Raw genomic sequence first — 22961 nt, 5'->3', positions numbered from 1 at the left:
AAATTCAAAAGTACGCATGATATATTTGCATACTGATTATAGTTCTAGTTGTACCAGACAGACCCTCTGTACACTGTCAAATGCCAGTTATAATTTCTGCTCGGTTTTGCCGCTGCAGATGAACGTGTTATTATTCTTATTCTTATCAATAACACCATTTTTATTTACTTCACTTATTTGTCTTAAAGATGACGCCTGCGGTTTGGTTCTAAATCGCATTCTTTTCTCCCAGTGGTTTGGTTTTGCAGAGGAAATGATCCTATTCAGGATGTTTCCTAATGCAACACCTCTTCCCCCCCACACAAACAAACCTTATGAAATCCCCCTCCTTCCCAGGTCCAGCACTTGGAAACCATAAACTGGGTGGTTTAAAAAAGAATGAATTCCCCTTTGCTATTGTGTGCAGTTGCAGCCGCCAGGCAGCAGTTTGTGGGGAGAGTGAGATCGCACCGGTTAGGCCAGGTTGGGGGGTTGAAGCCAGGAGCCGAGGCCAGAAGCAGCCCAGGCCCCGCGAGGGAGGGGGAGGCGGAACGTTGGCACTCTGAGGCAACTATTAAACAGGCGAAAGGCAAGTCGGGAAGGAGCGTTGCCGGCTGACCAATCAGGACAGGCCTGGCCAATGACCGGGCTGCTGTTAAAGGGGGAGTAGGCGGAGGCGCTGCCAGAGAATACAGAACGCTTCGAGTAAGAGCTCGTGGAAGGAAGAAAGCAGCAGGCGCAGGATCCCCCGCAGCACGTCCGCAGCGCCAGATCCCGACGCAAAAGCTGGCAACTCACTAACCCGCTGCGTCTCTCTAGCTCACTATCTCTCCATCCCAGGGTGCTCTTCCTGCGTCTCTCTTTCACTGGGCTTTCCAAATCAGAGCAACTATCTCTGCTTTCTGTCTAGTCTGTTTGGGGGTTTTTTCTCTCTCTCTTTCTTTGGGGATGTTTGTTGTTGTTTTCCTTTAGGCCCCCTCCCCCTCCCCCCTCCTCCCCTCCTCCTCCACTGCTTTCTCCTCCTCCCACCCACCTTCATCATCCTCAGCAGCAACTTAAAGAAAAGCAGGGTGCGGCGCTGCCATCCGATCCTGTCACTCAGGGGCCCCCCGAGCCCACGCTCGTAGCAGCTGCAGCACTGAGCTCGTCGCCCGAAGCGGCAGCAGAACCATGACACGGTCTCCGGCAATCCCGGAGCTCCTTGACCCGGCTTCTCCTGGACACCGTGTGTGAGTTGCAGCTGCACTTTTGATTGTGTTTTGGAAGCGGCAAAAACCGGGGGAAATTCCTCAGGAGCACAGCCACAGCAGAGAAGAAGCGGCTCCTCTCTCTCCCTCTCTCCCCCTCCTGTTTCGTGCTTCTTGGCTCCGCGGCCTCCCTTCTCCATTCGGGGGAAAGCGGCAGCGAGCAGCAGCGGCTCGGAGGCGGGGGCCGCGGGAATATGCTGCTGGATGCCGGACCGCAGTTCCCTGCCCTGGGCGTGGGCTCCTTCGCCCGGCACCACCCGGTGGCGGCGGCGGCGGCGGCGGCCGAGATGCAGGAGCGGGAACTGAGTCTGGCGCAGAACGGCTTTGTGGACTCGCACATGGGCGCCTTCAAACTCAGTCCAGCCGGGGCCCACGATCTATCCCCCGGCCAGAGCTCGGCTTTCAGTTCGCAGGCTCCGGGTTACCCGACCTACTCCGGGACGCCCTTTAATTCGCCCCGGGACTTCTTGTACCGCAGCCGGGGCTTTGGAGAATCAGCCGCTGGAGGGGGCCAGCACGGGCTCTTCGGACCCGGGGCTGCCAGCCTGCATCACCCGCACGGAGAGGCGCAGAGCCACTTGCTTTTCCCGGGGATCCACGAGCAGCATGGCCCGCACGCCGGCCAGAATGTGCTGAACGCCGGCCAGATGCGCTTAGGGCTGCCCAGTGAGGTGTTTGGCCGCTCGGACCAGTATCGCCAGGTCTCCAGCCCCAGGACGGACCCCTACTCAGCCGCGCAACTCCATAATCAGTACGGCGCCATGAACATGGGCATGAACATGAACATGGCAGCACACCACCACCACCACCACCATCACCACCACCCGGGAGCCTTCTTCCGCTACATGCGGCAACAGTGCATCAAGCAGGAGCTCATCTGCAAGTGGATTGATCCAGAGCAGCTCAGCAGCCCCAAAAAGAGCTGCAACAAAACTTTCAGCACCATGCACGAGCTGGTCACCCATGTCTCCGTGGAGCACGTCGGGGGCCCGGAGCAGAGCAACCACATCTGCTTCTGGGAGGAATGCCCACGAGAAGGGAAGCCTTTCAAAGCCAAATACAAACTGGTTAACCACATCCGAGTGCACACGGGAGAGAAGCCTTTCCCCTGCCCCTTCCCTGGCTGTGGGAAAGTTTTCGCCAGATCCGAAAATCTAAAAATCCACAAAAGGACACATACAGGTATTTTACACTCAATTTTTATATACATTTTAATTCTCATACAAATAATGGCACTTGTTTTGTTAGCTGTTAGATTTGTGTGTGTGTGCGCTATAATATGCCTGCATTCGTAGGTATTTACATCTAGTACTAGTCTGGAAAACTTCTCTAAGAAATATTGCGCCCAAATGTTAGCTTTAACTTCTAATCGTGCATTCATGATTGGGGGTTTCCAGATCATTTTTAGAAATATATATATATGTATGTAAGTAACTGCATCGACGTTATTATTAAAATGGGAAAGTAACTACCTAAAAACCTCTCTAGTATGTATAAAATTAGACGATCACAAATAAGAGGGCCTTTGAATTTAGTTTATTTAAAATAAAATATGAAGTGGTTTTGAACTTTTCACTAAAGCGTATATTGAAGATTCAGAAACGTACTCATAAATCAGGATAAACTGTAAATGGAGAAAGCGTCAGGATTGTAAATCGTATGAGATGAACAGTAACAGAAGAGGCATCATGCTATTTCATGTATTATTAATTTGTCAATGCTTTCCGACAAATTGTGTTTATTTCATATGCAATTATTTTCTTATTGTTTGTTGTTGTGTTTTGTTTTGTTTTACGTTGCGGTCGCTTTTACTATCATACATTTGACTTTTGGGGGCTCAGAAGTATCTTCAGATTTTCACGTTGATTTCAATACATGACACTCATTTTTTTCTTCTGTTGTAACTTCAGCTATAAATATTTACTTGGAAAAGGAGAAAAATCCGGAGACCCATTGTTATCTCACGTGTTAAGAGTAATTGTAGGTGTGAGACAAGCTTTTAACAAGGTTTACAATTAGAAATGTATTTGCATGAAATGTCCGCTTTTGAGTCATTGTGTTTGTACAGATGTCTTTAAAAACAGTTTAGGTGTTAATGGAATTTATTGTTAAGTAGTTTCCACCAAATGGGCGATATTTGAGTAATCGCACCTTTAAATTAAGACAGTACTTTAAGAAAAGGCAATAGGCTGAAGAGATTTGTTTAAAGTTCTAAGAGGTCGTTTAAAGATTCTCAAATGGTATGTCTTTACCTCTCCAGATGGCAATGAGGCACAAAAAAATAAACAGTTCTTCTGAAATCGTTTGTTAATGGTCAACCATTATCAGGATATTTATATTTAAAATACTGAGGATGTCCTTGCATTCTCATACCGTTTACTTTGACTGCTGCAGTAAAATTCAAAATAAAGAAAAGTATTTTGAAACAATGCAACCTTTTTGTTGAACCTTATTTAGGGATGGGACAAGACATTATCTGTAAGTAATTTTACAGCCATGTTTTGTTAGTAATGACGATTTTTATCTTTACATTTCTTATTTAAAGAACATTCCTAAATTCCCCCTTTAAAAAATCCTTATTCTTTGACTGTAGGTGAGGAGGGGGGGGTTTACTGATTAGGGCCCCTTGTAGAAGAGGTATAATGATTTTAAAAGGAAATCTAGCAGTGGCTAGTTTGAGAGATTCTTAAATCCTTTCTCTCTCTCTCTCTCTCTCTCTCTCTCTCTCTTAGGGGAAAAGCCTTTTCAATGTGAATTTGAAGGCTGTGACAGACGCTTTGCCAACAGCAGCGACAGGAAGAAACATATGCACGTCCACACTTCAGATAAGCCCTATTTGTGCAAAATGTGCGATAAGTCCTACACTCACCCCAGCTCTTTGAGAAAACATATGAAGGTATTGCATTTCTTTCTCTGAAGAGTTGGATTTTTATTTATTTATTTATATTTTTTTTTGGGGGGGGGGGGGGTTGTGATGATGGGAGGTTCCATAAAGCATATCTTATTAATCAGAAAGTGAAAACCACTTGTAAAACTTGTTTGAAAAATTAAGAGCATTTCTGAGAACAGAAATGCAACATGGATAGAAATTTTGAATGGATGCGATGGTTAGCAGATGGAGCATTGAAAGGGCAATGAAAAGCAACATTTGGATGTATTTCAGAGGCTCTGAGCTTTGGGAATTTCGGAAAGATATGTTCAAACAATAAAAAATTAATTCCACTCTGGTTGTGCATTTTTTTTTTTTTCCAGGTTCATGAGTCTTCCCCTCAAGGCTCGGAATCGTCCCCAGCTGCCAGCTCGGGTTACGAGTCCTCTACACCTCCAGGCCTGGTGTCCCCTAACACTGAAAATCAGAATACCACCAATCTCTCTCCAACTGCGGCTTCAGCTGCTGCCGCTGCTGCTGCTGCGGCGGCCGTGTCAGCAGTGCACAGTGCTGGCAGTGGAGGTGGGGGCCATGGCAGCATCTCTTCTAACTTCAATGAGTGGTATGTCTGAGGGCCTGACCAGTGTTCTCGGCATCGGCCTGCGGACCAGCCTGCTAGAACTACAGTTTTCTGATAATCCCACAGTATCTAGAGCACCATGGCTTCATTTTATCAGCTGTGTATGGCTTTTTAACAGAGGATGGAAAAGGACCATATTTTTTATCAGAAATAATTAAAAAGTAATTATCGTGAAATGATGTGTGAAGAGAAATTGTCCAGACTATTGATATTTTTTTAAGGGAAAACATTTTAAACACTGATCCTTCCCAGTTTCAGATCAAGAAACTTTGTACATGAAGGATTCCTTTAGAAAAGGTGGGAAATAAGTTTTAATGGATTATTGGAGTTTAGAAATTTTGTTTCACCAATGAATTTTTATTTCTAAAAGTGACAATTTATTTCTACTCTTTTTGGTTGATTAAATGGGGAAAGGGTTGCATTGTGATTTTGAATATAGTGTTCCATTAAAAAAAAAAAATCAACTTGATTGTAAACATGCAACTATGGGGGTTGGGCAGGGGAAGCCGTGCCAAAGTCTACATTTTATTTCTCCACCTACAACAATTACCCAACAACCTTGTGAATGTATTTTTTTTTTCTTGTTGTCTGGGTTGACATGTGTGGTGTTTTTGTGATTTTGCAAGTTGAATTTGTTACTGTTCAGAAGATTGTGGAGAAAACTAAGCTGTTGTGCTGTTGCCTTTCTGTAATAACACCCTTCCTTTTGTAAATACCCATTAGCATATTTATCCATTTGTAATTAAATTATGGTATTAACTTGCTAAAGAGGAAACAATATTTATAAAGAATGTTTCTTAACTATAAATATGTACAATTGTGAGCATAAAACTGTTTCAGATTTTTTTTATTTGAAAGTTAAAGTGGTTTCATCATTTCTTGTGATGTTTTTGAGAGTAATGCATACAGAAATATAATAAAATGTGTTCAGATTGCACCTACCAATTCTTGTTGTCAACAAATTTTTGGGAAGAGTAAGGGGGTAAATCTTGATTGTAATATATGCTTCCAATGCAACTCCCACATTCAGATCTAATTCATAGATCTGAATGTGTGAAAAATTAATATTCTAAAAATTCCTGGTATTCACTAGGAAATCAATGCATTACAGTAGAAATTCAGCAATTTTTAGAGCGTCCTGGTATGTAATTTTAATTTTTTTTAAAACCAATTTATCATTGTAGAGGGTTAAACTCTATCTACTTTTGTTTTTTAATATTTAAATATTTTTCTTTCCTTTTTTTTATAGCCCAGTATGGTTTAAGATGGCATAAATGATTTAGTGTGATTGGAATTTAGAGTTATGAATGGAATATTTATATTCAGTCAGAAAATATAGCTAAAACAGTTTATTAGATATGTTGGGGGTTTTCTGGATTAAACAGATCAGATGAATTGCAGATAATATTTTACTATGAAGGATTTTGTGGAGAGGGGTTAAGAGGCATCAAGAAAACCAAACTCTATTCTGAGGGAATTCCACAGCATGAAAAATTCAAGTTGTTAAACAAATATCTAGCTGCTTGATACTGTACAACAAGAAGATAAAGAAACTCCATGCTGCTTTGGAAAGGCCTGATAGCCCCCTATAGTGGTTGTATAGATTTTAGGTACAATGTACAGAAAATTTAGACATTCCAGTTTACTTAATTTTTCAAGCTACTCTTCATCTTGGATTTCTGAGCATTATAGGAAGTATCTTAAAAAGTTAAAGTACTAAAATAATCTTTGAGGGTCAGCTTGCTTACCTTTCAAACTTTAAGTGCTATCTTGTTGAGTGTTATGCAAGCAATTAACCTCTTCCAAATATTGCCTTGCTAATATGCAACTTTGTATAAATACAAGCTTTGATTTTTATTAATGTCCAATAAGAAACTGATGCCCTGTCCAAGTTTTTATATTAAGTGCAAACAGAATTCACAAAATTGTCACTAAGAAATCACATGCATATTAAATGCAAATATGTTTTGGACAATTTTATTCTGCAATATTTTACAAAAAAATACATTCGTATTCTTTGGATGAAATTTGGAGTTTGACGTTCTTGGCATAGATAGTATCTTATTATTAAATTCCAATGTAAAAATTTAACCCCAAATGAGGGCTAATGTAATGCCAATGTATGCTAATATGCACTCTCTTTTAGAGTTCAACATATTCCTAGCCAGTTGCCCAATTTCTGTATATAAAAGTCCTGTTGAAATTGCATTCAAATATTGTTATGTAAACCAAGTAGTTCTCTACAGAATGATGTGGAGCCATGAAACTAACAAGTTATTACACACTTTTCTTAACACTTTTCATTTCATGGCTCCACATCATTTTCTTCTTGGCTGGACTGAGAACTTTTCAGCGGCCCCTGGTATGAACTGCTTTAGCCAGTTTCCTTCAAAGCTGGGAAAAACCAAAATATGTGCTTACTAATTAAATAATCTGTTTTTCAATTTGTTGGCCCATCAAATTTGAAGAGGGTTGATTATGCCACTGATTGTTAAATAAATGCAATACCCAAGTAAAAAGAAGGTATTTCAATGTGTTTATTTTGTCTTACTGGACCACAAGTCTAACTCTCCAGGATAAAATGTTGCTGAGGGTTGACAATTGAATTCCTATTGCAGAAGTTTCCCAAAACAATTCCCATATAAGCAACATTTATACAAATCCATTTATGTTTATGGAATATTCATCTTTTACTAATTTTACAAAGTATGAAAATTTCTCATAAAATATCTTTGAAAGGTTCCATGGATACATAAGTATTATTTTCCATGTGGTTTGGTAATTATTTCCTTTCTTACTCCCTTGTAGCAGTTTTTCAGTGTAAAGAATTTCTACAAGGAGGGTTCAGTCTCCCTTAAAAAAAAAAAAAAAGAAGAAAAAAAAAAACCCACCCGCCTGAATCTTTCCTATTATTTTGGAGTAACAAAAACAGAATAGTAATTCCCCTCCCGCATCCTCACTCTCCCAGTCTGGATAACAAAAAATGCTATGCTCACAGGGTCTTTTGGGAAGAAAAGACAACAACATGGACTTCAAAAAAGAGTGTGGGGGGTTCAACTTAGACAAGCCATGAACTTGAACTTGCCTTGCACCATCCCCCACTTCCCTCACTCCATAATAAGTGCTCGAATTTCCCAGGACTCAGTAGCAACCCACATTGAGTTTGTTTTTTTAATTATTGAAATCGATTTTATTTGATGTGTTAATGATTTCCTTCTAAAATCATTATACTTGTGATTCCTAGGGGCTGTAAAATTGAGTGCTCTAAAACCAATCAGTTTTCAGCATAACTATTAACTCTTTGGACCATGATACAAATATTTCCCGTCTTCCTTACTAGAGCTAGAATTAACTGTGTTCTCACATGGTGTTCTCAACTCATTTGTGTTTTATGCATTCATTTGTGCTTCAGGGGAAAGAAGATCATAAAGAGAAGGAATGGCTCCTCTGAATCTAAATCATCACCGTTCAAGAAAATTCATGCAGCTTTGAAGCTTTGAGTCCTAAATTGGTCATGCAGCTTCCAAACACCAAGTTAGAGTCAGGCTGAGCTCATCTGAGCCTCTCTTTACTAATTCGTAGCCTTCTTATTCTGACCATTTTCCTTCTGTTGTCCCAGCAGAAGCCATCCAAGCCACCACACCAAGCTTTCCAACCTTTATTGTAAGATTAATACTAAAGAGAATCTTCTAGATAGTAGAATGGGATGGGCGACTGGGGCCCTGGTCTAAACTTTGTTTCGCATGGCTTCAACAACTAGGGAGTTTAGGGGAGGGACAGAGGTAAAGGCTAGTTTGTGCACCCTTCCCCCCCCCCCCCCCCCCCCTCCAACCACCGAGGCAACAAGAAGTCCGTTTTCATATTCGGGAATGTGCAGGAGTTAAAAAACATAATGGATCTTCCTCTAATGTGAGTCTGTAGTAAAAGGTCTATTGGATTTATTTAGAAAGATTTACATAAAAAAAGGTCCAAATTATTTAAAGCTACAGTAAATTATTTCCAGTCAATATCATTGATAGCTTGCGTCACTGTTGTTGAGTTAAATGAAATGGAAAGAATAGCTTAATTGGGGGTGCAGTAGACTAAGAACCTAGAGGACTTGTTCCATTCCAACTTGTGATCCTGTAGTCACTTAACATGCTATTGTCCCAGGTCCAAAATTTTTATTTTAAAACTTAGATGGTGAGCCCACTAAGCACAGTGAAAGTATCAGCATATAACAAATGCATACTTTTATTATACCACATAATAAAAGTGTGTACTAAATCCGTGATTCTTTTAATCAAATATCCATCTATTAAAAATGCAATCAAATAAAAATATACTTGGTTTCCATATTTATTTTTTCCATATTTATTAGGTTTCTTTTTTTAACAAATCCATCCCACTCCATATCGTACCATTCCTCATTTTCAGAGCTATGTTCCTTTCAAATATGAAAAGTTACATCATGTTCACAAAAATAGCATAAAACTAGTAATTTCTCAAGTTCTGGTACTGGCACATCTGTTGCTATCATGGAATTGTTTTGCAGATCTAGTTATGTTTTTGGAAATGAATTACAAATTTTATTCTCCTCAATAAAATATAGATAAAGTTTGAATTCCTTCCAGAAGGTTTTCATATTCACAGCAGTTTTTTCTTTAACTTGAAAAGAAATATTTTATTTTTAAAAAATGGAAGCCTAAGAGAAATCATACAGTAAAACTGACTTCACGCTGTGAGATATGTCAAGGACATGCCATCTCTGAAACAATGAAAGAAAATATTAATTATTTACAAAGCATTCCTAATTACAATAAATAAAGCAAGCAAGCAAAAGTTCAACTATCACTGCTAAACTAAAAACATATATGTGCAAATTATTTGCTAATGTATGTAAGCATCTATTACTGCTACTACTATTTATTATTTCTATAGCGCTACCAGATGCACCAGCACTGTACATTTAGCACACAAGAGAGGGTCTCTTTCTCCTACAGGAAGAGCCTCCCGAAAGAAATGTATAAATATATATACACAAGATCTTTAAAATGATTACAACGCCAGAGTAGAAAGGGGAGGAGGAGAAAAATTGTGCACAATGTCACGAAATATTTAGATTCATGCTTGTCTCTTAATTTGCACACCTTTTCACTAATATTGAAAGTGCAGAGCCCTGATGACTGTAGCTGAAGAAATCTCCCTGGTAGCTGGTCAGAGCATTGTGGGTGGGCATGTCTTCATCCTTGCTTTCCACAGCTGCACAGCAGAGAGACCAGGTGGACACAAGGCAAGATAACAGAGGCATATATTTACAAAGCACATTGTTTTATCCAGAGAAAGTGGTTAGAGGCAAGAGGGAGTGAAGGAGGTTTTATTAAGGTGTTTGGAGTAATATTCTTTATACCCAGTTTGATATTGAGTTTTGAAAACCTCGGAGCTCTTTCCAAACTTCACAAGTTGTTCAAATAGAAAGGAAGGTAATGTTTATCTCATCGTTTTTTGTTTGTTTGTTGGTTTGCTTAGTTAGCAATGGAATTCATTGTAGTCCACCATTATTATTATTATTTCTTTATTTCTCCACCATTTCGATTGTAATGATAGTTTTAATAAGCCGGATTTTATTTGCTCCATTAGGTGATGTCTGTGATGAAGAAGATATGACCTGTTTTTGATGCAGATGATATGACTTGTGGAGAGAGAGTGAAAGGTCAGCCACATGCAGTGACCAGATTTCTGCTCATTCCTGACACATGCTGCTACGATATTGATCCATGGAGAAAGATAAACATAAAAGCAAGATCATATGTCATGCATAGTAATGAACCTCAGACTCAGATTTTAATTGGTATTGACTTCCATTCACTTAGTAAACATTTCATGGAATTTTTCCCTGTAAGACTATTTGTTTTTGCATTTTTTTAGTTTTTAAATTTCAGGAAAAAAAAGCGAATACAGTATAACAACCCACTATTGGTATATATGCACAGCTAGCAGTATGGTGTTATCATTGGAAAAAAAAATCAAAAGCTTATAGGATTAAACATACGAGTATTTCAGCATAGCCAACACATCATTGTGCTTCTTAATGGTTTTTACTATCAAACCCTTCCTTCTTCACGTCCAGTGTCAAGATTTTACCAGTCACAAACTGCAACTCACAAGATGAATTTTATTGAAATAAAACTTTTGCTTCTAATAATTGTAACTATTGGAATTTGGTACATTAGTGCATAATATATAAGATTTTTAATTTTTGATCACAATAAGTCAAATACCTGATAGTCATAAAAAATACTTATAAAAATTCATTTTCATCTTCACAAATAGAATCAAAATCAAATAAGTACATACTAATATTATAATATTATGGCCTTATGCATTCTTAGATTCATCCCGTGATGAGAAATATTGTGAGTGCGTAAGACCTAGAGCTCCTTTTACGAAGGTGCGTTAGGGCCCTAACACATGGAATAGCGTGAGCTAAAATGCCGCGCATGCTAGCCACTACCACCTCCTCTTGAGCAGGCGGTAGTTTTTCAGCTAATGTGTGCTATAGTGTGTGCTAATCCAGTGTGTGCGCTAAAAACACTAGCGCACCTTCATAAAAGGAGCCCCTAAACTTATTACATTAGATACAGTCTAATACATAATTTTTAAAGAACCGATTAAATAAAAAGTCCATCCTACAATTATGGACAACTAGTAGGCTTTCTCTTCTACGATCCTATTTTTAATTAATGGAAGACAGCTATGAAACATTCCTACTGGCAAATAATTCTGCAAAGGAAACATTGTTTTGGTGAAGAATAAACAAGCAGTGACGGTGGTATATAATATTATTCCAACACAAAGCATAGACTAATTTTTCAATGGAAAAGTGATGACTGTAGTGAAAAGATGTAAGTAAAAAAAAAAAAAAAAGAATGTGCATGGAATTGAGTTTTAAAATCTAAAAAAATTGAATCCAATTACAAGTTTCTTTTTTTCAATTAGAATTTTTGAAAACACTTTTGGTGAATAGTTTCAAACAACCAAGGGAATGTCGATGGGAAAAGTTGAAAGGAGATACTTTAGAACTGGTCTGAGCTGGTTATGGACTTGCTCAGATATTGCCTTTCTCTCGTAACTTCCCCACTTTTGAAGTGATTCTAAGTGATTCCAAATTATTGGGGAAACTGGATACTTTTATACCGAAAATGTTTACAAGGTAATGGCCTCAGCAAGATTCACACATTACACAATTCAACATTTCAATCAAGCGATCTTCTCTGCAACAACTATGCCTGCTGTCCCGTTTAATTTAGAGGGGTTGGATAAGAGCTTGTTGTTCAGCCAGATTGTTTAATTTCTGAATATCCCGCATATTATGACAAATTGCTCTAACCCTTTATTTCATATATTAGGAAGAGATGCAGTTTTATATGTATATACTGAAATAGAAAAGAGGGGAGGGGATACAAGGCAAGACCAGGGTACATTTCTACAAATACTTGTGCTAAATGCTTGCGCATTCTTCAAAATATATTTTATGCTATTATTTTATTAAATGTTGTATTCAACACTTTTCCAAAATAATGTGCTAATTATTATTGTATTCAAATATTAATATTCACATTATTTCTGACTGTGGGCTAAGTTATACTCCGTTTTGCTCTGTTATGAAAGAAAAGATTCCAGTGTTCAATATAATTGGAAGATAATTATTACACGGAAGACTAGAGACACTCTGTTGGAAAAAAATGAACGTAAGTGGTTGTAAGAGTTCAAAAAGTAAAAAAAATAAAAATAAAAAAATCAGTCACTAATGCATAGGCAGCTAAATGGTAAGGACCATTGGGGTCTTGGCCTAAACTACATTTTACCCAAGGCGGCAGCATTTGCATCTAGAATGCATGGGAACAAGGCTGGAGAATTTGTTTGGCACCTCCAACCAAAAGTGTTATCGGAAAAGTTAAACATGTCCCTTGGCGTTGACTTTTCTTCGGTGTCAGTTCTTTTGGAACAATTTTGTAAGCTTCCTAGATTTTTAGAAACCAGTGGTGGAAAAAAAACCTATTTTCCCCTGGTTTCTAGCCCACCTGTCAGCAGTGTGATTCAGTGCTATAAATAGCACAAGCATCGGATTCTGCTGCGCGCATATGTACTGCATAAGTTGCCCCCGGCTTGAAAACAGTGCGTAGGTGAAGTGCAGTTCAATCTATTTTTCATCGCGCCCAGTCAATATGTACAGTATTTCAAAAGTTAGGTACTCCGCGGGTCATTTATAATAGTGTCGCTTATCACACAGTTTAAAGGCAAAAAAAAAAAAAAAAGTCCTACTTTGCAAGACCGGGGTAATTTACCACTTGATGACTTCATAGATTAACACAACATTAATGAAACACCGGACCATTTCCGTTCAGATGCAAAATTTATATGACTTACTGTAGATATAAACTTGTTTTTCTTTACAAATTTGCTCATGTGGCCCATAGCATTTATGATTCTACTCAATATAAAAAGCTGTTAACACAAGGCAAATTTTAAATGCCCAAGCCGGAGAAAGCCTATGTGGGTCTCGATTTAGTCATCGTCTTCGTCTACTTCATGTTTTACCTTTTTTCCTTTACCCCATTTTATTTTCATGTTTTTAGCTTCGTAAACCGGCCAGATATTATTAAAATGTAAATAAACTTGAAACTTGCCTGTTTCTCGGGGGGGGGGGGGTTTGGAGGGGGGAGTATAGCAGTAACAACAACTTTTTAAGACTGAAGAGGTCCGACTAGAAAAAAAAATTTGCATATGTTCTGCATCAGCATCTTAAAAGGTTTAGGCACACAACATTGTTTTCATTGGATATTCAGATAGTCAACGCCAGGTCATATGTGGCTCCTGGCATTGGATATACAGGTAAGACCCTTTACCTTGACCTTAACCAAGCACTGGCTGATTTTCATACGTGAGCCCTGTTAACTTTCCACAGCTGTTTTACTGTCCTAACTTTATACAGTTAGGGCTAGATTCTCTAATATTGGCAGAAAATCTGACAGGCCACTGTCACAGCCTTAAATGCAATGATTTTAAAAAGACGAGTCATTCTCGAAAAACTGTTCATGCAAATGAGGTTCACAAAGGGTCATCATATTTACATGAGATGAATTGCAGGTGATAGCGATCGGCACATGCACAGAATAGACCATGGTAAGAGGCATACATGTGTACATGTACTGGGAAAAGCTATACCGTATCATGTGTGTGTCTAATTGTAGCCTAATATATGCACACATCATATGAGAGGTGGAGAACTACCAGCAAACACTATGGGCTAGATTCACTACGCAAACCAATCGTGTACTGATCGGTTTGTGACCCCTTTGTGACCCGATTTCCCTCCAACCCGATTCACTAACATCTCCTCCGATCCGATTCCAATCCGTGCATGCAAATGAGGGGAAACGGTATGAAAAGTAGGCAGGGACGCAATTCACTAGAAAAAAAAAAGAGGGACACCAACTGAGATGACCAATCCAAAAATAAGCGACTGCTGAGGACCAGTCACTCAGGTCCTTTCCGACTGCCCTGCCTTCTGCCGCCCTGCTCTCTGCCCTGCTTCTCTGCTCTCAGTTCCAATCTCCTGCCTGCCCCGATCTGCTCTCTGCGCCATCTCCTGCTCACACTCTGAATCTCTCCTGCCGCCCCGACTCTCCTGCCCTTCCCTGCAGTGTAAGCCTGTGGTTTTAACCCATGGGCTTAAAGCGGGTTAAAACCACAAGCTTGCAAAGAAAAAAATACACTTCTCCCTCCGGATTCGCGGGGGATAGGGGCAGAGCCAGACCACGAATGGTGAAATAACGCGAATATCTTCTGGTCCGGCTCTGACCCACCCCCCGCCTCCCTCCCGCCTTCACCCCAGCATCCCGGCCTTACCTGGTGGTCTAGCAGGCTTTCGAGGCAGGAGCAATCTTCCTACGCTCCTGCCCCTTGCACATCGCCAATAGGAAATGGCTGCCGTGAGTTCCTATAGTCTCTCAAGACTACGACGGGAACTCCCCATAGCCATTTCCTATTGGCGATCTACACAGGGCAGGAGCGTAGGAAGATCACTCCTGCCCTGAAGCCTGCAAGACCACCAGGTGAGCCCAGGATGCCGGGGGGAAGGCTAAACTATGGGTATTTTTTTCCCCCTCCCCAAGAAATCGCGAATATGTGAAATTGCGATTGCCGAAACTACGAATGGGGAGGGGGAAGTGTAGCAAAAAAAAGTTTGCTGCTCTGCTGAGCACGGAGGGCCAGCGTATGCGCAGACCATCTACAGTCATGGAAGATGGTCTGCGCATGCTCAAGGATCGCTCTCCAGCGATCCGTGCGGTTGGTGGGGTGTGTGCCAACGATCGCCCCAATTTGCATGCAGGCCTTTTGTGAATTCATCAGCCTGCATGCAATCGGACATGGATCGGACACAGGAAGTAAGGTTCGTGAATCTAGTCCTATGTCGTTGTGTCAATCACAGGCATGTCAGCGCTATTGTATGAAGAGGGAAGGGAGGTGCAAGCATCAGTTTTCAACAAGCGCACATAAGACACACCCTTAATACATGCACTCGAGAAGCGTGCTTTTGAGATCTTTTCCCCCCAAACTACAATAATTTATGTAAACAGTGTATTTTTTAAAAATGATGAGTCACAGTCAGAGACATGCATGAGGCATGCTTTGCACAGTACCAGCACCCCCAGACCAGTTGGTGATTTTTGGTCATCAAAAAATGGCGTCACTCTTGGTGAATCACCCAACGAGGAGAGAGTATTACCCGGAGTGTTCCTTTAAATATTGATGAGCCCATTTTAATATTTATGACCTCATTGTAATAAATTTGCATGGTTGAGTCAGAGTCTGCCAGGAAGCTCGGAAAGACCACAGTGAGCGGTTCTGATAATCAGCCAGTAAAATACTGCCACGCTAAAGGTACGGTAAGTTTTGAGAATCATCCTCTTAGCAGACTGAAAATCACCCTAACCAGCAAAGTTTCTGCTGTTCCTTAATTTCATCTCTGGACAGCCCACAAATTAGCCAGTTTTAGTTAGAGGAGATATTTAGCCCTGCACAAATTATTTAAACAACCTGGAGACTTATGATTTACATGCACAATAGCATTCCAGCACATATGCATATGTGTACTGGTGTGTTCAGACATGGACATATTACTAGCTGCCCTCTGCAAAGAACCTTGTGCAAATGCATCTGGCCTGCTAGTCCTGATTAATGCACAAGTTCCAGGCATACAATTAGTTTACTGCATAGGAGAGCAAAACTTTCCTATTATATTAGAAGCCATGTGCTCAGCAATTGGCACATAGCTCTAACCCGTGGCTTTCTGTTAACTTGCCCAAGCAGATCAGGAGTTACACCTTCATTTAAAACAGACTTTCCCAGTTCTCAACCCACTACTCTAACCATTAGGCTACCTATAACACAAATAACTTACTGTCCATATGGCATAAGCAACTCAAGAACTTGAGTGGAGGTCTGCTTTTTGGTCTCCCAACCACCTTCCCTAAAATAGAAGAAGAATTTCATAACTGCTAAGGGACATCAACTACAAGGAATTTTCCTTCCTGCTACTGTTTGGTATTAGCTCCGCTCCAGTATTTACAAATCGAATTGAATCAAATCTACTTCACAGACAAATAAAAGTAGCTGTGAAATATAAGTGTAGCATAGTGGTTAAAGTTACAGCTTCAGCACCCTGAGGTTGTGGGTTCAAACCCATGCTGCTCCTTGTGACTCTGGATAAGTCACTGAGGGGAAGATTCTCAAAACTTTAACATGGGTGCTCAGCCAGTTTAGCATTCATGTATTTTAGTGGTGGATTATCAAAATGGCTTACCGTGGTTTTTTCCAAGCAGTTTCTGACTCTGCCATGCAAATGTATTACAGTGAGGTCATTAATATTTAGAGCACTCCGGGTGATTCTCTGCTATCTCCGAGTGATTCCCTAATCTCACTATCCTACATTTGTGAACAAAATTTTCCGGCAGGTCTAAGCTGTCCTAGCCTTACTTTCTGGTCAGTGCCTGAGCACTGATTGTCTCAGTCAATGCCAGGAAAGTAAGGCTTGAGAGCTCAGACCTGTCAGAAAATTTTGCTGCTGTTAAGCAACCCCTCCCCCCCTGGCAGTGGGAGGGATGCCCAATTCCTCCCACTGTTGCCATTAAGCAAACCCCCTGCTGTCAGGGGGTGATGGGGAATTGCTTGGCAGCAGGAGAAAGTGGGCATCTCTGTTGCTGCTGGTGAGGTTTTTGGGGGGGTTGCTTGGTGATGACAGAGTGATCATCCCTCCTGCTGCTGGGGGAAGGGGTTTGGGGGAGATTGCTCCACAGCAGCAGGAGGGATGATCACTCTGTCATCACCGAGCAACCCCCCCAAAAAAAACAAAACCTCACCAGCAGCAACAGAGATGCCTTGACGGCAGAGGCAGGATGGAGAGGGCATCCCTCCTGCCAATCTTTGATTTGGGGTCTTTAATTATTTGTGCATTTATTCTGTGCATGTGCTGATCACTATCACCAGCAATTGACACATGTAAATTTAACGACCCTCCACAAACCTCATTTGCATATGCATTTTTTAATGAATGACTCAACTTTTTTAAATTGTTACAGTAGCGGCTGTGACAGTGGCCCATTGGATTTTAGCACAAACATTTGAGAATCTTCCCCTTAATTCCCCCATTGCCCCAGGTACATTAGATAAGATTGTGAGCCCACTGGGACAGACTGAGAAAAATGCCTGAGTACCTGAATAGATTCATGTAAATGTTCTGAGCAGCCTTGGGCATGTGGTCTTTTTAACTGCAGTGCTTAGGGAGAGAGTGTGACACAGTGGTCAAAGTCATAGCCTCGGGTTCAAACCCATGGTCCTCCTTGTGACCGTGGGCAAGTCACTTAAACCCCCTATCGCCCCAGTTACATCTACCCTTCAACAGCACTGGTGCTCCACAACAATAAACTGCTCATGGACCAAGTTTAGACCATTTCTAAACAGTTTTGTGGAGGATTACCTTAGCATCCCAGCTTATTATTAACCCCTGGTTAAAAATTTTGATGTCTTATAATTACACACTTCATCTCAGAGTTAGTGTCTAATACCGTTGTAAACTGATCTATTTTGTTTAGCTGATCTCTTCGGACACACCTATTGTGTCTCAACTTCTTGTGTTTTCTCAATACAGTAAAATTTCATGCTATGATTTTCTATATAACTTGCAAGTCTTTATTCAGCCAGATACCCTAAGAAAGGTTTTTCTAGTTTAAGTCAATTAACAGTAAAGCCCCTTTGGGGAGATGGAGCACATTATATAAAACCTCTCTAGAGATGCTGGAAGCAATTACACCATTTATAGACTATAAAATTCAGTCTCCGAATTCTTGATTTTGAGCATAACAGGAAAACTACCTATAACCTCTCCCTAGAATACTTTACAATAATCTGTTTAACAGGTTTTTTGTTTTGTTTTATTTCGTCCAGTTCAAATACTTTCAAAGTGCTTACTCATGAATAAGTCTTTTGACCTTCATTCTTTAACAAGGTATGGATGGGTGTAACCCAACTCTAGCTATTTGGGGGTAGACTGGATGGGCCATACAGGTATATCTGCACCATATCATGACAGGGGATAATAAAAACCCATCTTTAATGAGTGGCTTTCCAAAATAGCACGCAAAAGCATCGCAAGCTGCAGGTTGCTGGTTACACAGTTTTTTGTTTTTTGTTTTTAAAAAGCGTTTTTTAAGGGAGTTATGTGATAATTAGTTGAGAAATAACGTAGCTTGATATTTAAACTGAAAAGCACACGTCCCTCTGCATCATATTTAAAATAGGTCCTGTAAATAGTGCTGACTGTAGTCTCGGATTTCATTTTTTTTTGTTTTTTTTTTTTGTTCTTAGGGTGATTTATTATAGAGGTAAGTTTAGGAGATACAGTAGTTTAAAACTCGAATTTATTAGAGTGAAGGAACACCTTTGACTAACACAAGGCGTATTTTTACCCCCAGCCTGCAGCTGCGAGTCACAAGTTCAACCCCGTTTTCTTACGAAACAGCTAGACATTCCTTTACAATGTACGTTTCCTTCTAGCTGAGATCAAACGCGACTTGTTTTGAAACGCCGGAAACTAAAACACAGCTCCAAGTATAACAAAAGTAACAGATTTTTTTTCCAAAGAAAAAGGGAAACAAAACATTAATCAGCCATCACGTTCAGTTCTGTCTCGCATACCGCATTCTATCCCAAGAAATGTTAGTGTAAAAGAAGCCTCTATCCTGAGTAAAGATGATTTTATATTTGCCTTTAAAAGTCTCCTTTTTAAATCATGCATACATCAATAAAAAGAAAGCAGCGCCCTTTCAGCTGCTGTGATCTAATGCTGCCCAACTAAACATGCTCCCAGTCTGTCTTTGTGAGTGCCATATGGCTTTTATCTCCCAGAAAATCTTAACAGGAGTGCCAAGATATAATTCATGGTGAGCAAGAACTGAAAATATACGTATATGGATCTAATCACCAATGGCCAGTGTCGCCATTATGTGGCAGTGTCTACATTTTTTTAATTACAGGACTGGAATGTTAGTTATTGGCAGTGATTTTAGAGCCCTAGGAAGCTGCAAACTTGTCAGTGTAACCCTGGCTGAGATTCCTGTAATTTCAGCTCTCAAACATTGCCCCCCCCCCAATGGATTTTGTTTGTGATCAAGTGGTTCAGAACTGTCTTCTCTTTGGGAGTATGAATTACTTCGAAATCCCTGCTTTTCATAAGGGATCGTGTGGGTTTTGTTATTGTTAAAAAACAAAACCCAGTTTGGGGAGGGATATGGATTTTAGGTTTAGCTCACACCCCTTAAGTAGAAGCTGAGTTACATTCATCTATATCCCTGCCTCTAGAGAACTTAAAATCCAATTTCGTACTTGAGTCAATGAAGGGTTAAGTGACTTACCTAAGGTAACAGAGAGATTCGACTCTTGATGCTAAGAGAAGCCTGCTTTAACCATTAAGCATGTCTCTTCTGTACTGCAACATAAACAGCTGTTGTCTGGGTTGTAAAAGTTTAGTTTACATGTCACCTCTTTCTTCATCTTATCATAAGGAAAGGAGGAAGGCTGTTTGTTTGAGGGTTTTTGTTTGGTGCTAGTGACAGCAAGAGCTCAAATAAAGTTAACCTGAAGATCAAAGAACACTTGTATGCATATGCCTCATGGAGGGTAGTGATATGCACCCTATCCCATGTTATTCTTTTACTCCAATTTGCAGAACTTCTGGAAACAAGCATGAGATGGTATTTGTAAAAGACTGAAGAAAAGTCATAGTTGTTCCTTTAATTTTACTAAAGAAGCCTTTTTATTCTGTCAGTTTCTCTGGCAGTCAAGCTTATTCTGTTATGGATTTCAATGTATGATAGGGTAGCAGCAGAAATGAGAAATGCTCTACCTAAGCATCCACAGAAAAGTATGCAAAAGATCAGAGCAATATTTGGAAACAGGTTCAGCCAATAGTTTGTTACTTATGCTGATATATATGCACTGTAAATGCAGAAATAAAATGGAATTTAAAAATTACATTTATTTTTGATTAGCTTTTGCTAACAAGCAATAACTTATTGGAAATAAATAGGAAGGGCCCAATCAACAAAGTTGGGGCAATCTCCATGGAGAGCTATATATACTTAGTCCAGCGATTTTCCACTTTCTTCATTCTGCATTTTTTTCAACAGAACAAAAAAAGTGGAAAATCACTAGACTTATCCCCTCTTCTACGAAACCGCACTAGCAGTTTCTAGCGCAGGGAGCCGCACTGAATGGCCCGTGCTGCTCCTGATGCTCATAGGAACTCAATGAGTGTCGGGAGCAGTGTGGGCCGTTCAGTGCGGCTCTCTGCGCAAAAAAACGCGGTTTCATAGAACAGGGGGTAAGTGTGTAGTCCTTGATGGAGACTGCCCCAACTTTGTTGGCTGGGCTGAGAACTTTTCAGCAGCCCCTCATAATCCTATTTTTCTCAACAGGGTAGTATAGTTAACATGGAGTACCTTTGATTTCACTTGTATGTAATTAAAAAAAAATAAAACAAAACCACTGTTCTGTCTTCACATCTTGAAGTAAGAGTACCTTAAACTTCTTAAGAAAACATAGTAACAATAATATTTTATTTATTTGGATCTATTAACTGCGTTTTATGAACAGATTCACCCAAAGAGGCTGCAATAGATTGAATAGCAATCAGGTGCTCAAGTATTTTCTCTATCTGTCCTGGTGGGCTCATAACTTAACTATGATATCTGAAACAACAGAGGGTTAAGTGACTGCCAATCCAAGGTCCTGAGATAGCAGCTCTAAGTACAAGGTCACTCCTCCACTCAAAAGCTTAATAGGCTAATAAACGTTTTCTATTGCAGATTCATCTGCTCTTCAGTTTGGTGTAGTGACAGATTTAAAGGGAAATTTTCCTGTACTAGACACTTTGTGCATTTTATTTTTCAATTATTTTGCCAAGAATCAAAGAAGACTGAAAAATCTGCATGTTTATTCTTTAATGAAAATATGTATGAGGAAAGTACAATAAACTTTTATTTTCAGACAGCTGAGGCTATGAGTGAATTCAGTGCATAGAAGACAGTACTTGCTATTTCTATGTGACATTTCAGTTTAATCTTTTTGGATCTCAGATAATTAATAAGAGCTGCCACATATAGGAGGAGCTGCGGAAACGTTCTCAACTCAGCCAACAAAGTTGGGCAGTCTCCATCAAGGCTATACACTTAGGGGCTATTTTATGAAGCCGTTTAGTGCGGGCCGCTGCGGTAATGGCCCCGAAGCCCATAGAAATTTAAAGGGCTTCGGGACTATTGCTAGCGCGGCTTTGTAAAAGAGGGGATTAGTCCAGTGATTTTCCACTTTTTTTGTTCTGTAGGAAAAATACGGAATGAAAAAACTGGAAAATAGCTGGACTTAGGGCACAAGCAGTTTTTAGCGCAGAGAGCTGCGCTGAATGGCCCGCACTTCTTCCGATGCTCATAGGAACTCTATGAGCATCGGGAGCAAAGCGGGGCATTCAGCGCGGCTCACCACGCTACAAACTGCTAGCGCAGTTTGATAGAAGAGGCCCTAAGGGCTCCTTTTACAAAGGTGAGCTAGCGTTTTTAGTGCACGCACCGGATTAGCATGCGCTATCCAAAAAACTACTACCTGCTCAAGAGGAGGCAGTAGTGGCTAACGCGCGCTATTCCGCCCTAGCGCACCTTTGTAAAAGGAGCCCTAAGTGTATAGCCTTTGATGTAGATTGCCCCAGCTTTATTGGCTGGGCTGAGAACTTTTCAGCAGCCCCTCCTAGGCCACGTTTAGTTTTGATAACTAATTGTTGCATATAAATCTTACCCTATTATGGTATGTACCTGCCTTAAGATGGAGAAAAAGACAACAACAATAAAAAGTATTTTTAAGTTAAAGTAAATTAATATTAGCAAGATATACTACAAACCCTGTAAAGAGAGAGAGAGAAAAAAGGCAAATAGATGGGGAAAATGAACTGCATTATATAAATTAACATTTAAAAGTCCAGAACAAAAGGAATTAAAATAACAAAGTTAAACATAATTTACATTAGAAAATGCACATACATTTAAATAATGTTTTTAGCTTTTAAATGAAACCTTATTTTTTTGTATAGTATTAAAACTCTTTTAGAAGCAAATCACAATAGGTTTATTAAACTGTAAAATTGACAAATTGTTTTTCAAAATCTAGAAATATATTCCTAGACATTTATTGCTCAGAGAAAACTAGAAATGTTGGTCATGGTATATTTACTAAGGGCCTGTTTTACAAAGCCACGTTAGCGGCTGCAGCGCAGCCCATAGAGATTTAAAGGGCTTTGGGGCTGTTGCCACACGGCAGCCACTAGCGCGGCTTTGTAAAACAGGTCCTAAGTAATTAACAAATACATTATATATTAATGCATCACAAGATTTTTGAACAGACATTAATAATTCCTAGAGAACTTTTTTTTTTGATATTCTGTTTAGCAAAATTAAAATGGAAAATACTCAAAGAAATTTAAAAAATTCACAAAAATATATTCTATTATATTTCTGGTCTAACACAGACAGAAAACATATGTCTCAGTCTAGTAAGTGTTTTCTCTTCACATAAGCAGAGGACAAAAAAAATTCCTTTAGTACATCTAGCTTAGTTTGGACAATTTCATTTTATTTAATGT

The 22961-nt window shown here is 39.9% G+C and overlaps 1 protein-coding gene across 1 annotated transcript; it reads left to right on the top strand.

Moving 5' to 3' along the window:
* Window positions 1-668: 668 nt before the first annotated feature.
* On the top strand, window positions 669-5676 carry ZIC2 (Zic family member 2). The gene is made up of 3 exons (XM_033947884.1): window positions 669-2408; window positions 3959-4122; window positions 4479-5676. The coding sequence occupies exons 1-3, from the start codon at window positions 1421-1423 to the stop codon at window positions 4725-4727; spliced, it is 1401 nt and encodes a 466-aa protein (XP_033803775.1). The 5' UTR covers window positions 669-1420; the 3' UTR covers window positions 4728-5676.
* Window positions 5677-22961: the final 17285 nt, after the last annotated feature.

Source organism: Geotrypetes seraphini, chromosome 6 (assembly GCF_902459505.1).
Source record: "Geotrypetes seraphini chromosome 6, aGeoSer1.1, whole genome shotgun sequence".
Lineage (NCBI taxonomy): Eukaryota > Metazoa > Chordata > Amphibia > Gymnophiona > Dermophiidae > Geotrypetes > Geotrypetes seraphini.
This window is presented reverse-complemented; position numbering and strand designations above follow the sequence as displayed.

What these genes read in the sequence shown, in the direction of transcription:
- ZIC2 (XM_033947884.1), top strand. Translation starts at nt 1,421, where the DNA reads ATGCTGCTGGATGCCGGACCGCAGTTCCCTGCCCTGGGCGTGGGCTCC. An exon ending in CCACAAAAGGACACATACAG is followed by an intron (nt 2,409 to 3,958) that starts GTATTTTACACT and finishes TCTCTCTCTTAG; the next exon opens with GGGAAAAGCCTTTTCAATGT. An exon ending in CTTTGAGAAAACATATGAAG is followed by an intron (nt 4,123 to 4,478) that starts GTATTGCATTTC and finishes TTTTTTTTCCAG; the next exon opens with GTTCATGAGTCTTCCCCTCA.